This window comes from Oreochromis aureus, linkage group 14, assembly GCF_013358895.1.
Source record: "Oreochromis aureus strain Israel breed Guangdong linkage group 14, ZZ_aureus, whole genome shotgun sequence".
Taxonomy (NCBI): Eukaryota; Metazoa; Chordata; class Actinopteri; order Cichliformes; family Cichlidae; genus Oreochromis; species Oreochromis aureus.
The window spans coordinates 20,920,397-20,931,887 of record NC_052955.1 but is presented as its reverse complement, the minus strand read 5'-3'; the positions used below and the strand labels follow the sequence as shown (position 1 = coordinate 20,931,887).

The following is an 11,491-nucleotide window of genomic DNA, read 5'->3' as shown; positions in this document are numbered from 1 at the left end:
ATAAAACAGTTTGTGTCACAGCTGCTAATGTATTTTAAATATTTTTCTTTTTGCAGAGTAGGATTTGTATCTACATCTATATGACCCCCAACCCCGGCAGAGGCGAGTTTATATGCGCTGTGAGACTTAAATACCATGAGGTAAAGGATGTGAATCTGAATACAGAAAGGTCCAAAAAATATAGTGAAGTGTGTCTATGCTGTCTTGTAGTGCATATGGTAGTAGGGTGTGTGTTTGCATGCCATTAATGCATGCCATGACTGTACTAATGTAGTGATCACTATGAAAGCAAGGACCTATGGCAGTGCTCCCCGATGAGCTTATGAACTTCATTACGTTACTATAGGAGTGTGTAGGATTTCTGACACATTTAAAATTCTGTCATCCATAAAACTGGGGGAAAGTATCTGTAGAAAGCGACAACAACAGATGACTTTAATGTGTTTATTCGAGGCACCCTCTTTCCAAAGCTGGCACTGTGAACATTTAAAAAGTAGTCTCAATGAGCAGCCAACCTGCAGTTTAACACACTGTGCTCTCTGAATTTAATCTGAATGTACTGATCTGTGAAAACATTTGGGGTGTTGAAACAGGAGTCGAGCCCTTTTTAGAAATGCAGTTACTTTATTAAAGTGTATGTAAAGTGTAACATTAGAAACCTGATTTTGTATTTTAAGATTTACTGTCGCTTGTATCATCACCCCTCGTTTGTTAATTTTATCAAATAGCTTATTTTCTGGGACCATGTACAGTGCTGTATGTGAAGGGGCGATCACTACATTCAGTCACATTTGGCCACTTGTTTAAATTATTCACCCCTTACATGTTTTTGTATTTTGCTCTGATGCAATACGTTGTTTCCCTGCCATCTCTTAGATTTCACACAAACATCTGGGATAAATGGCATTTTGAAATCGTTTTGCAGAAAAACAAAATGCATAAACGTTACCAGATACAGATGCTTGAAGAAGCAAAAATATACCTGTGTTTTCCCTATGGAGAAAGTTTACATTGTATATAGCCTGTAAATGTTGGGCTGCATTTAGATCTATCTGTATTAAGGTAAAAGCTTGGGAAAATATGTAAAAATTAAAATTTATAAAAAAGATACTTAATAAATTGTATTATGTTTACAAAGGTCTGAAGTGGCTTCTTTAAACAAAGTGTAGAGAAACACAAAGATGGTTTTACATTCAGAGCGCAGTCAAACATTAAACACTGCTTTATCCAGCGCTCACTCTCAGTGATGGATACGCTGAGGTCATCAGGACTTTGGCATGTTGACATGCCAGACTGGATGAGCCAAGGACCGAGCCGCCAACTTTCCAGCTGGAGCAACTTTGCCTCCTGAGCCACATTGACTCAGAGAAATAAAGTGGAAAGTTATACTGATATTTGAATGCAGAAATTCTTTCTAATTATTATTAGTTATTTAGCATTAAGAGGTGCCTGGCGACTTCTTTAAGTGTTGTTTTGTTCATGCAGTGGTTTGAAACACCAAAGACGATCAGATTAGAGACACTGCTCTGGTATTTTTACTCCAGAAATATCAGGTTAGGCTAATACTGAAAACAGTAGTAGATAAACTGCAGATATAACGTGGACAAAGAGATCAAGTTACCTCTGTATAATGTGATGCCACTTAGTAGCACACGCTAGCTACATTTTTAACACCTTTTCAAAGCCTCTAAAATAAAAGCTGAACATAAGCATTCAAGAGGAGCTGAGTCAGATGAGGTGGTTTGGACATCTGAGTAGTCCTTTTATACAAGCCTTCTGTAGTAGTTTCATCATTCCAGGATAACTGTAGATAACAAGGCTAGTCTAGTCAGGATGTTATGGTACAATTCCCGCTAAAGCCAGGTTGGTTGTAATTAAAAACCTGTTTAATATTTAGTCATCATAGCAACTAGACATACAAGTTATACCTATGATTAAAGTTATCTGTTTAGTCCACTTAAAAGTAAAATAATTTTAATGTTTCAAAACTATTTTCTGATACCTTCAAATTAACATTTCTACAAGTGGAGGTTGACACAAAAACCTTAACAATGAAAGAGCTTGCCAAAGACAGACAATGCAACTACTAAAAATTACACTTGCTTGACACTTGACACAGTTGTTGGTGCCAGACAGGCTGCTCTGAGTATTTCAGAAAAAGCTGATCTACTGGGATTTTCCCCACACACCCATGTCTACAGTTTACAGAAAGAAAATATCCAGTGAATTCTCTGTGTGTGTTGTTAATGCTAGAGGTTAGAAAAGAAAGGCCACACTGCAACAGTAACTGCATACCTTGGTTGTAACAACTGGGGTATGCAGAAGAGCAACTCCAAATGCCCAACACGCTGACCCTAGAAGCAGATGGCTTACAACAGCACAAGACCACACTGGGTGCCACTCTTGCCAGCCATATAATAATTTGCACACTGGCCATAATTAGATGATAAAAGATTGGAAAAATGTCACCTGACCTGAGTCTTGATCTCCACTGCAACAGCCAGACGGAAATGTCATAAACGGCATGGAAGCATGATATCTTCCTGCCTTGAATTGGTGCCTTATGCTGGTGTAATGGTCAGAGTAATTTTCTTGGTCCACTCTGGGCCCCACAGTAACAACTGAGCATCGTTTAAAGCATACCTGAGTATTACATATATATTATACATATATATATATAAAAAAAAAAAACACCCAGCACGCCCCTGCGGGCGGTTTATCCTTCAAGCTCGGGTCCTCTACCAGAGGCCTGGGAGCTTGAGGGTCCTGCTTGCAGTATCTTAGCTGTTCCCAGGACTGCGCTCTTCTGGACAGAGATCTCCGATGTTGTTCCGGGATCTGCTGGAGCCACTCGCCTAGCTTGGGAGTCACCGCACCTAGTGCTCCGATTACCACGGGACCACCGTTACCTTCACCCTCCACATCCTCTCGAGCTCTTCTCTGAGCCCTTGGTATTTCTCCAGCTTCTCGTGTTCCTTCTTCCTGATATTGCTGTCATTCGAACCGCTACATCGATCACTACAGCCGTCTTCTTCTGTTTGTCTACCACCACTATGTCCGGTTGGTTAGCCACCACCATTTTGTCCGTCTGCATCTGGAAGTCCCACAGGATCTTAGCTCGGTCATTCTCCATCACCCTTGGGGCATCTCCCATTTTGACCTCGGGACTTCCAGGTTATACTCGGCGCAGATGTTCCTGTACACTATGCCGGCCACTTGGTTATGGCGTTCCATGTATGCCTTGCCTGCTAGCATCTTGCACCCTGCTGTTATGTGCTGGATTGTCTCTGGGGCATCTTTACACAGCCTGCACCTGGGGTCTTGCCTGGTGTGGTAGACCCCAGCCTCTATGGATCTTGTACTCAGAGCTTGTTCTTGTGCTGCCATGATTAGTGCCTCTGTGCTGTCTTTCAGTCCAGCTTTGTCCAGCCACTGGTAGGATTTCTGGATATCAGCCACCTCCTCTATCTGCCGGTGGTACATACCGTGCAGGGGCCTGTCCTTCCATGATGGTTCCTCGCCTTCCTCCTCTTTCTTGGGTTTCTGCTGCCTGAGGTATTCACTGAGCACGCTGTCAGTTGGGGCCGTCTTCGTGATGTATTCGTGGATGTTTCTTGTCTCATCCTGGACTGTGGTGCTGACACTCACCAGTCCCCGGCCCCTTCCTTCCGCTTAGCGTACAGCCTCAGGGTGCTGGACTTGGGGTGAAACCCTCCATGCATGGTAAGGAGCTTTCTTGTCTTTATGTCAGTGGCTTCTATCTCCTCCTTTGGCCAGCCTATTACCCCAGCAGGGTACCTGATCACGGGCAGGCGTGGGTGTTGATGGCCCGGATCTTGTTCTTACCGTTCAGCTGACTCCTCAGGACTTGCCTGACCCGCTGCAGGTACTTGGTGGTTGCAGCTTTCCTAGCGGCCTCTTCATGGTTCCCATTCGCTGCGGGATCCCCAGGTACTTGTAACTGTCCTCTATGTCTGCAATGTTGCCTTCTGGTAGTTCAATCCCCTCAGTTCTGACTACCTTCCCTCTTTTTGTTACCATCCGACTACACTTCTCCAGTCCGAATGACATTCCAATGTCATTGCTGTATATCCTGGTAGTGTGTATCAGTGAATCGATGTCTCGTTCACTCTTGGCATACAGCTTGATGTCATCCATGTACAGGAGGTGGCTGACAACCGCTCCGTTTCGTAGTCGGTATCCGTAGCCAGTCTTGTTAATGATCTCACTGAGGGGTTCAGGCCTATGCAGAACAGCAGTGGGGACAGAGCATCTCCTTGGTAGATCCCGCACTTGATGGTGACTTGTGCTATGGGCTTGGAGTTGGCCTCTAGTGTTGTACGCCACATCCCCATTGAGTTCCTGATGAAGGCTCTTAGGGTCCTGTTGATCTTGTACAATTCTAGGCATTCCAGTATCCAGCTGTGGGGCATTGAGTCATAGGCCTTCTTGTAATCAATCCAGGCAGTGCACAGGTTGGTCAGTCTGGTCTTGCAGTCTCGGCTGACCGTTCTGTCTACCAGTAGCTGGTGTTTTGCGCCTCTGGTATTCTTGCCAATCCCTTTCTGTGCCCCGCTCATGTATTGACCCATGTGCCTGTTCATCTTAGCCGATATGATGCCTGACAGGAGCTTCCATGTAGTACTGAGGCAGGTTATTGGTCGGTAGTTGGATGGGACCGGTCCTTCTTGGGGTCCTTGGGGATCAGGACCGTCCGACCTTCGGTTAGCCATTCCGGGTGTCTCTCGTTAACTAGCAGCTGGTTCATTTGTGCTGCCAGACGCCGTGGAGTGCAGTCAGCTTCTTCAGCCAGTAGGCGTGAACCATGTCGGGCCCTGGCGCTGTCCAACTCTTCATACTGGAGACCCTTTCTTGGATATCTGCCACTGTGATGGTTACTGGACCCTGTTCAGGAGGTCGCTATGGTCTGCCCTCAGATCCACTAGCCACTGAGCATTGCCGTTATGGGTTGCATCCTTCTCCCATATGCTCTTCCAGTATTGCGCCGTCTCCAGCCTTGGTGGTGCTGTTCTGTTATTGTTCCCTTGCCACTGAGAGTACACCTTTGCTGGTTCTGTGAACCCCTGGCGGAAGGGGTTACATGAATAGGATGAGGGACCTATGGAGATATATATATATATATATATATATATATATATATATATATATATATATATATATATATATATATATAGATATATATATATATATATATATATCTATATATATATATATATATATATATATATATATATATATATATATATATATATATATATATATATATATATCTATATATATATATATCTATATATATATATATATATATATATATATATATATATATATATATATATATATATATATATATATATATATATATATATATATATATATATATATATATATATATATATATATATATATATATATATATATATATATATATATATATATATATATATATATGTGTGTGCGCTATATATATACAGTTAAGCCCATAATTATTCATACCCTGGCAAATTTTGACTTAAAGTTACTTTTATTCAACTAGCAAGTTATTTTTTGACTGGAAATGACACAGGCGTCTCACAAAAGATAATAAGATGATGTACAAGACGCATCATTGTGGAAAAAATATTTCTCAGCTTTTATTTACATTTGAGCAAAAAGTATCATGTCCAGAATTATTCATACCCTTTACAAACTGTCACAGTCTCTGGGAAAATCCAAAGTTCCATACCATTCCAAATAGTCAAAGCTGTTCTAAAGCATCCTAATTACCCTGATTAATTGGAAATAGCTGTTTTAATCAACTCAACAGGTGAAAAACAGCAGCTCTCTGCAGGTGGTCTGTGGACATTCATGGCTAAGACAAAGGAACTCAGTGAGGACCTGCAGCTGTGCATTGTGGCTGCTCACAAGTGAGGAATGGGCTACAAGGCCATATCCAAATGTTTTCAAGTTCCAGTGGCTACAGTGCAAAGTATTATTAAAAATACAAGATGTTCCGCACAGTGGAAAATCTCAGAGGACGTGGTCGGAAGCCAAAAGTGAAACCTGTGCTGGCCAGGAGAATAGTGTGAGAGAGGTGAAAAAGAATCCAAGGATCACCACCAAGGCCATTCTGGTGAATCTGGGCTCTGCTGGTGGCAATGTCTCAAGGCAGACAGTCCAACGGACACTGTTGGGTTCCACGGATGCAGACCAAGGAAAACGCCACTTCTCCAGGCACTTCTAAGGCATGCAAAAGCTCATTTGGCCTTTGCAAATGCTCATCTGGACAAAGAAGAAGGTTTCTGGTCTTCAGTGTTATGGTCAGATGAAACAAAAATTGAATTATTTGGTCACAATGATGTTGCCTTCATTTGGCATAAAAATGGAGAAGCCTTCAACCCAAAGAACACCATCCCCACTGTCAAACATGGTGGTGGGAACCTAATGCTTTGGGGTGTTTTTAGCCAATGGACCAGGGAACCTAATCACAGTAAACAGCACCATGAAAAAGAGCAATACATGAAGATTCTCAACAACAACATCAGGCAGTCTGCAGAAAAACTTGGCCTTGGGAACCAGTGGACATTTTAGCACAACAATGACCCAAAACATACAGCAAACGTGGTGAAGAAATGGTTAGCAGACAACAACATTAACGTTTTGCAGTGGCCTAGCCAGAGTCCTGATTTGAATCCAATTGAGAATCTGTGGAGGAGCTAAAGATCAGGGTGATGGCAAGAAGACCCTCCAACCTGAAAGATTTGGAGCTCATTGCTAAAGATGAATGGGCAAAAATGCCTGTGGAGACATGCAAAAGCTGGTCTGCAATTATAGGAAGCGTTTGATTGCTGTAATAGCCAATAAAGGCTTTTCTATTGATTATTGAGAAGGGTATGAATAATTCTGGACATGATACTTTTGCTAAAATATAAATAAAATCTGAGAAATATTTTTTTTCCACAATGATGCCTCTTGTACATCGTCTTATTATCTTTGGGGAGACACCTGTGTCATTTCTGCTCAAAAAGAACTAGCTTGTTGAACAAAAGTAACTTTAAGTCAAAATTTGGCAGGGGTATGAATAATTATGGGCTTAACTGTATATATATATATATATATATATATATATATATATATGTACACAGAACTTCGTAGCATTACCTTTGCTTTATTTCCTAAGTTTTATAAAACAAACAAACAACTAAGTAACTTAAAACACTGTAATGAACGGACTCACCGATGCTCTTGGGGCTGTCTTCTGACCCTCACAGCTGCAAAATGGCGTCAAAGTTAGCTAGCAGTTTTCAAACGGTTGTCAAGTTGCTGCCAATGTTATCAAAGTCCAATTATTTTACTTTAAACCTCCCAATTAAAATTAAACACTGCGGAAACGGCTAGTAATTTTGGAAAAGTCTTCATTTATCTAAGCATTTAAAAGCTTATATCATTTAAAGTAGCAGAGAACTTGATACCTTAATTAGCTACCCTTGAGGGGAGGATTTGACTGAAAATTCAAGTAAGATTTTGAGATTTGGAAGTCGAAATTTCGAGTTAAGTATCACGAAATTTCGGATTTAGTCAGAAGTAATACATATTTTTGAAACTATAAGTTGAACATTTAAAGTTATGCATCTCAGAATTTGTGCACACATCTAGAAATTTCCCATTACTTCTGATTAAATTTAAAAAAAAAAAAAAAATGTAGGGAAGAGGATTAGGGGCACATCTTTTTTATTTATTTTCCAGAATTCGGAGAAAAGTCCGAATTCTGTAAGAATTCTGTTTTCTCAGAATTTTGGAAAAGAAACCCTCCTCCCTCCCCTAGTGGCCTTAATCCTTTTTCGTAAAAATGAGAGAAGTAACTCAAAAGTTTTAATTTTTTTAAAATGTAAAGCTAATAACCCAAAATTTTTATGGAACGTAAAATTTTGAGTTACATCTCAACATTCCTTTCAAGTTATTAATTAAAATTTTTAAGATAACCTGAAATTTTGCTTTAGCTCTTCCTGACAATTTGTTATTTATTCCCCCCCAGTGGTAAAACAAGCTTCCTCTGATTTAATATAACACTGTGTAATAATATATAATAATATATATTACTTCCTAAACTTATATCAGAAAATCACTATCAATCCACCCATTTTAGATGACACAAACAACCCTTTAATCCCACTTCCATTTGCAACCATAAAAAACCCATTGTCTTATTCAACTTGAAATTATAGTCATATTTTATTACAATATTAGAATTTGTACACATTGCCCTCTCCATCCTCTTCCATTTATAAATTTATTACATAAATATAATCAAAAAATGCAAAATAACGAAGGCAAATTTAACATGAATTCAAAAACAAAAAGTGTTACCTGACTCTGCGATAGAAACTCGAGGAATGTATTTTTCATATATATATATTTTTTAAACAAAGGTCACACAAGTCAGAGTAGAGTCATCTAATCTAATTAACAAAAAAAAAAAAAAAAAAAAAAAAAGCTCTGCACCATTAAAAAAAATGTCAAGAGACTCATGTTCATTCATTGTTTTTGATCATTACTCATGGGTTGTAATGGTGTTGCAAAAGTAAAAAAATTCACACTTTTAAAGACCAATCCAAAAAAAAAAAATATTGGGATTATTAAATTTATCATTGGTTGTAAGATAAATGTAAAGGTTAGTACTCATCCAACATAGGAGCTCCCTTTAAGTGAGAACAAAATTATAACAAACCTATATATATATATGTATATATAAAATATAAAAAAAAAGCCTCTATTATCAACCCCAACAGCTGGTCACTTTATGATCATCAAACAGATCTGCAATCTGAGTAATCTTCACAAAACTCATGCAAAAATAAAAACCACTGCATGGCCTTTAATGCAACCCTGCCCTTTGACGCTCATCTCATGCAAATCTAGGGTCTTGTGTTTTTCAACAACCTTTTGTGACTTTGCCACTTTTGGGAATTCTCCACATGGTTTTTAAAGACTTCTCTGCCAGGTTTAAAGATACATCGCATCTCGAATGTTGACAATGACGATCAGTGAGTTTGCTTGTGAGTTAACACTGGCCAACTCTGTGACGTCAGGCATCAGATGTGACAACTATAATTGTGAACATGCAGACACTGATCAAACCAAATGAACAAAAATCTAAACAACCCTTAAACCAAATTAACCAACAGGAACCTCCATCATCCACATAGTCGAGCAGTGTAACATTAAATACAGCATGTAAAAAACAAAAACAGTAGGAAAAAAAGGTGTAATATAGAAAATTATATTATTACAGTATATATATATGTATATGTGTGTGTGTATGTGTGTGTGTGTGCCTGTTGACCTGTAAAGATTTTTAAAAAATAAACCAGAAAAAACACCCAGAAAAGTGTAAGCTTTGATGTAAACTTGTAAAAACAACCCTGTGATCATGTGGCTAAATAAAAAGCTCTGATATGTGAATTAACCCCCAACCTTTCATTCATTCAAGCGAACATCACGAGAGCTGTTTTAAACAGCAGACAGGGAGAGTTGGGTGTTTCTCAGCGGTGCTGCCGTAAATGTCAGAGATTCTGGAGAGGATAAAGGGAGTCGCTAAGCTGCAAACGTCTTACCACCTCCTCGCCGGGTCCTTGATCCACGTATAACATGCTGCTGATGAGGCTGAGAGGTGGCTTGGGATGTCAATATCCAAGAGTGGAATAAAGGTTTGTTTGGGGTGGAGTGGGGAGTTTTTCTTTTTTTATTAAATCCCAGTGAGAGCAACACATGTACACAGTGTGACTGGGTTCTTGTTTCTCAATAGCCATCCTTCTGAGTGATCATATGATCCTGGATCCTCTGCAGCATCTCCTGCATCCGCCGCAGCTGGGAGAAGAGAGCAGAGAGAGGAGACGGGTGTTAGTGTGATACGTTTGAATGCGACGCATCCACTTTCATAGCAGTGTGAAGTCTAAGCGGGATTTCATAGAAGCTATTCATTTACGCACGGCTGCACACGCAACAAATCAATAAACGCCTGGGAGATGGGCCTGTTCTCCCCAAACCACGTGACATGTGCTGAATGGCAGCAGGGAAACAAGGGCTCCCTCCATCTGCTGCTTCACTCTGGACTAGAGAGTATCTGTTATCACAGAAGCAGCACTTTAGGATATTAAAATCACTAATATCAGTCAGCTACTCAGTCACCTAATCATGTTGAGTGAGTTTCCCCCGCCCCCCCCCATCAGATTTGTTGGAAATAAGCAGGTAACACAGGTATTATACAGCTCCTGTTCACCTGGAGATGTTTGTCCAGCTGCTACTGTGTGTGGGTTGACTATAACACCCGTGGGCAAAGATGTATATTGAGCTAATATGGTGTTACTGCATTGCTTCATGTTGATCAGACAGAAAATGTAAAATAAACAAATGAGGGAAAAAATAAGACTCTTTATTTAATGAAATAAATAGATTTCGCACGGTCTGGTATTGCAGAGGGAAGGGGCTGGTATTGACATAGCTTATTCAACTCATTATGATTGCAGGACACATTAAAACCATATATAGCCGTCTATTCCTGAGACTCAAAACAGTCATTAACAGGGCAACAACAAACCCAAAATAAAAAGGAATCTATAAGGAAGGTTTCTTTTCACAACTGTTATATTTATAACTAAACTTTGCAAAAAAAAAAAGGTAAGGAAATTTGTGTTTGGTTGATTATTTCTGTGTTGCAACGATGCTGCTTGGTAATAAATCTTACACTGAGGGAATGCCTGTTTATTCCCTGTTAAATGGTGCCACATTTGTAATGAAAATACATCTGTGGGTTGAGCAGCAGATTTAAGCATGTGGGTTATGTGCATTAAAAAGATTCTCTGCCACCGAGATGATTAATTCTGCTACTGACTCTTGTTTTGAGCTTCTGACACCATGACTGCCCTTCACCATCAGGCCCCTTTGCACCAGTGTCTGCAACATGTGCGGTGGGACCTAAACATGTGGAGGACCGTTATGTCCAGATTGTTGCACTGAGAGGGTAACAGCATTTGCGAGGGTTGGCATCTCCCTCACAGGAAAAACAAGGTTTGTCATCATTGCAGGCAATGTCGATGCAGAGAGATTTCGAGATGAGATTCTGCAGCCAATGGCCATCTCTCTACAGTCTGGGACTGAACTCTATCCTCTAAGATGACAATCTCCCCACCCCCACAGAGAAGGGTTTATCAGAGACTACCTCCAGATTTTGGGAGTGGAGAGGATGAAATGGCCCGCCTGCCGTCCTGACCTCACCCCTGATCCCAAAAACCTGTAAGTGGCAGGTTTGCGGGATCAGCTTGGGACATAATGACCAACATAACACTGGCTGATTTGGGACAAATGCTGATTGAAGAACAGGATGCCATCCCAGAGCAGTTTGTGACCAAACTGGAGACTAGCATGAGGAGGAGGTGCCAGGTCGTTGGGGTTGTATTAAACTATTAAATTACCAGTATGCCTTGTTTCTTCAGAC

General features: G+C 40.2%; 1 protein-coding gene across 2 annotated transcripts in view; it reads right to left on the bottom strand.

Moving 5' to 3' along the window:
* Positions 1 to 8,210: 8,210 nt before the first annotated feature.
* Positions 8,211 to 11,491, bottom strand: part of sept4b (septin 4b) — a 49,790-nt gene continuing 46,509 nt past the window's right edge. For both annotated transcript variants that reach the window (XM_031733138.2, XM_039622858.1), the window contains one exon: positions 8,211 to 9,864. In XM_031733138.2, coding sequence (XP_031588998.1) covers positions 9,796 to 9,864 — 69 coding nt within the window. In that variant the 3' untranslated portion in view covers positions 8,211 to 9,795. The remainder of the gene's footprint in view (positions 9,865 to 11,491) is intronic.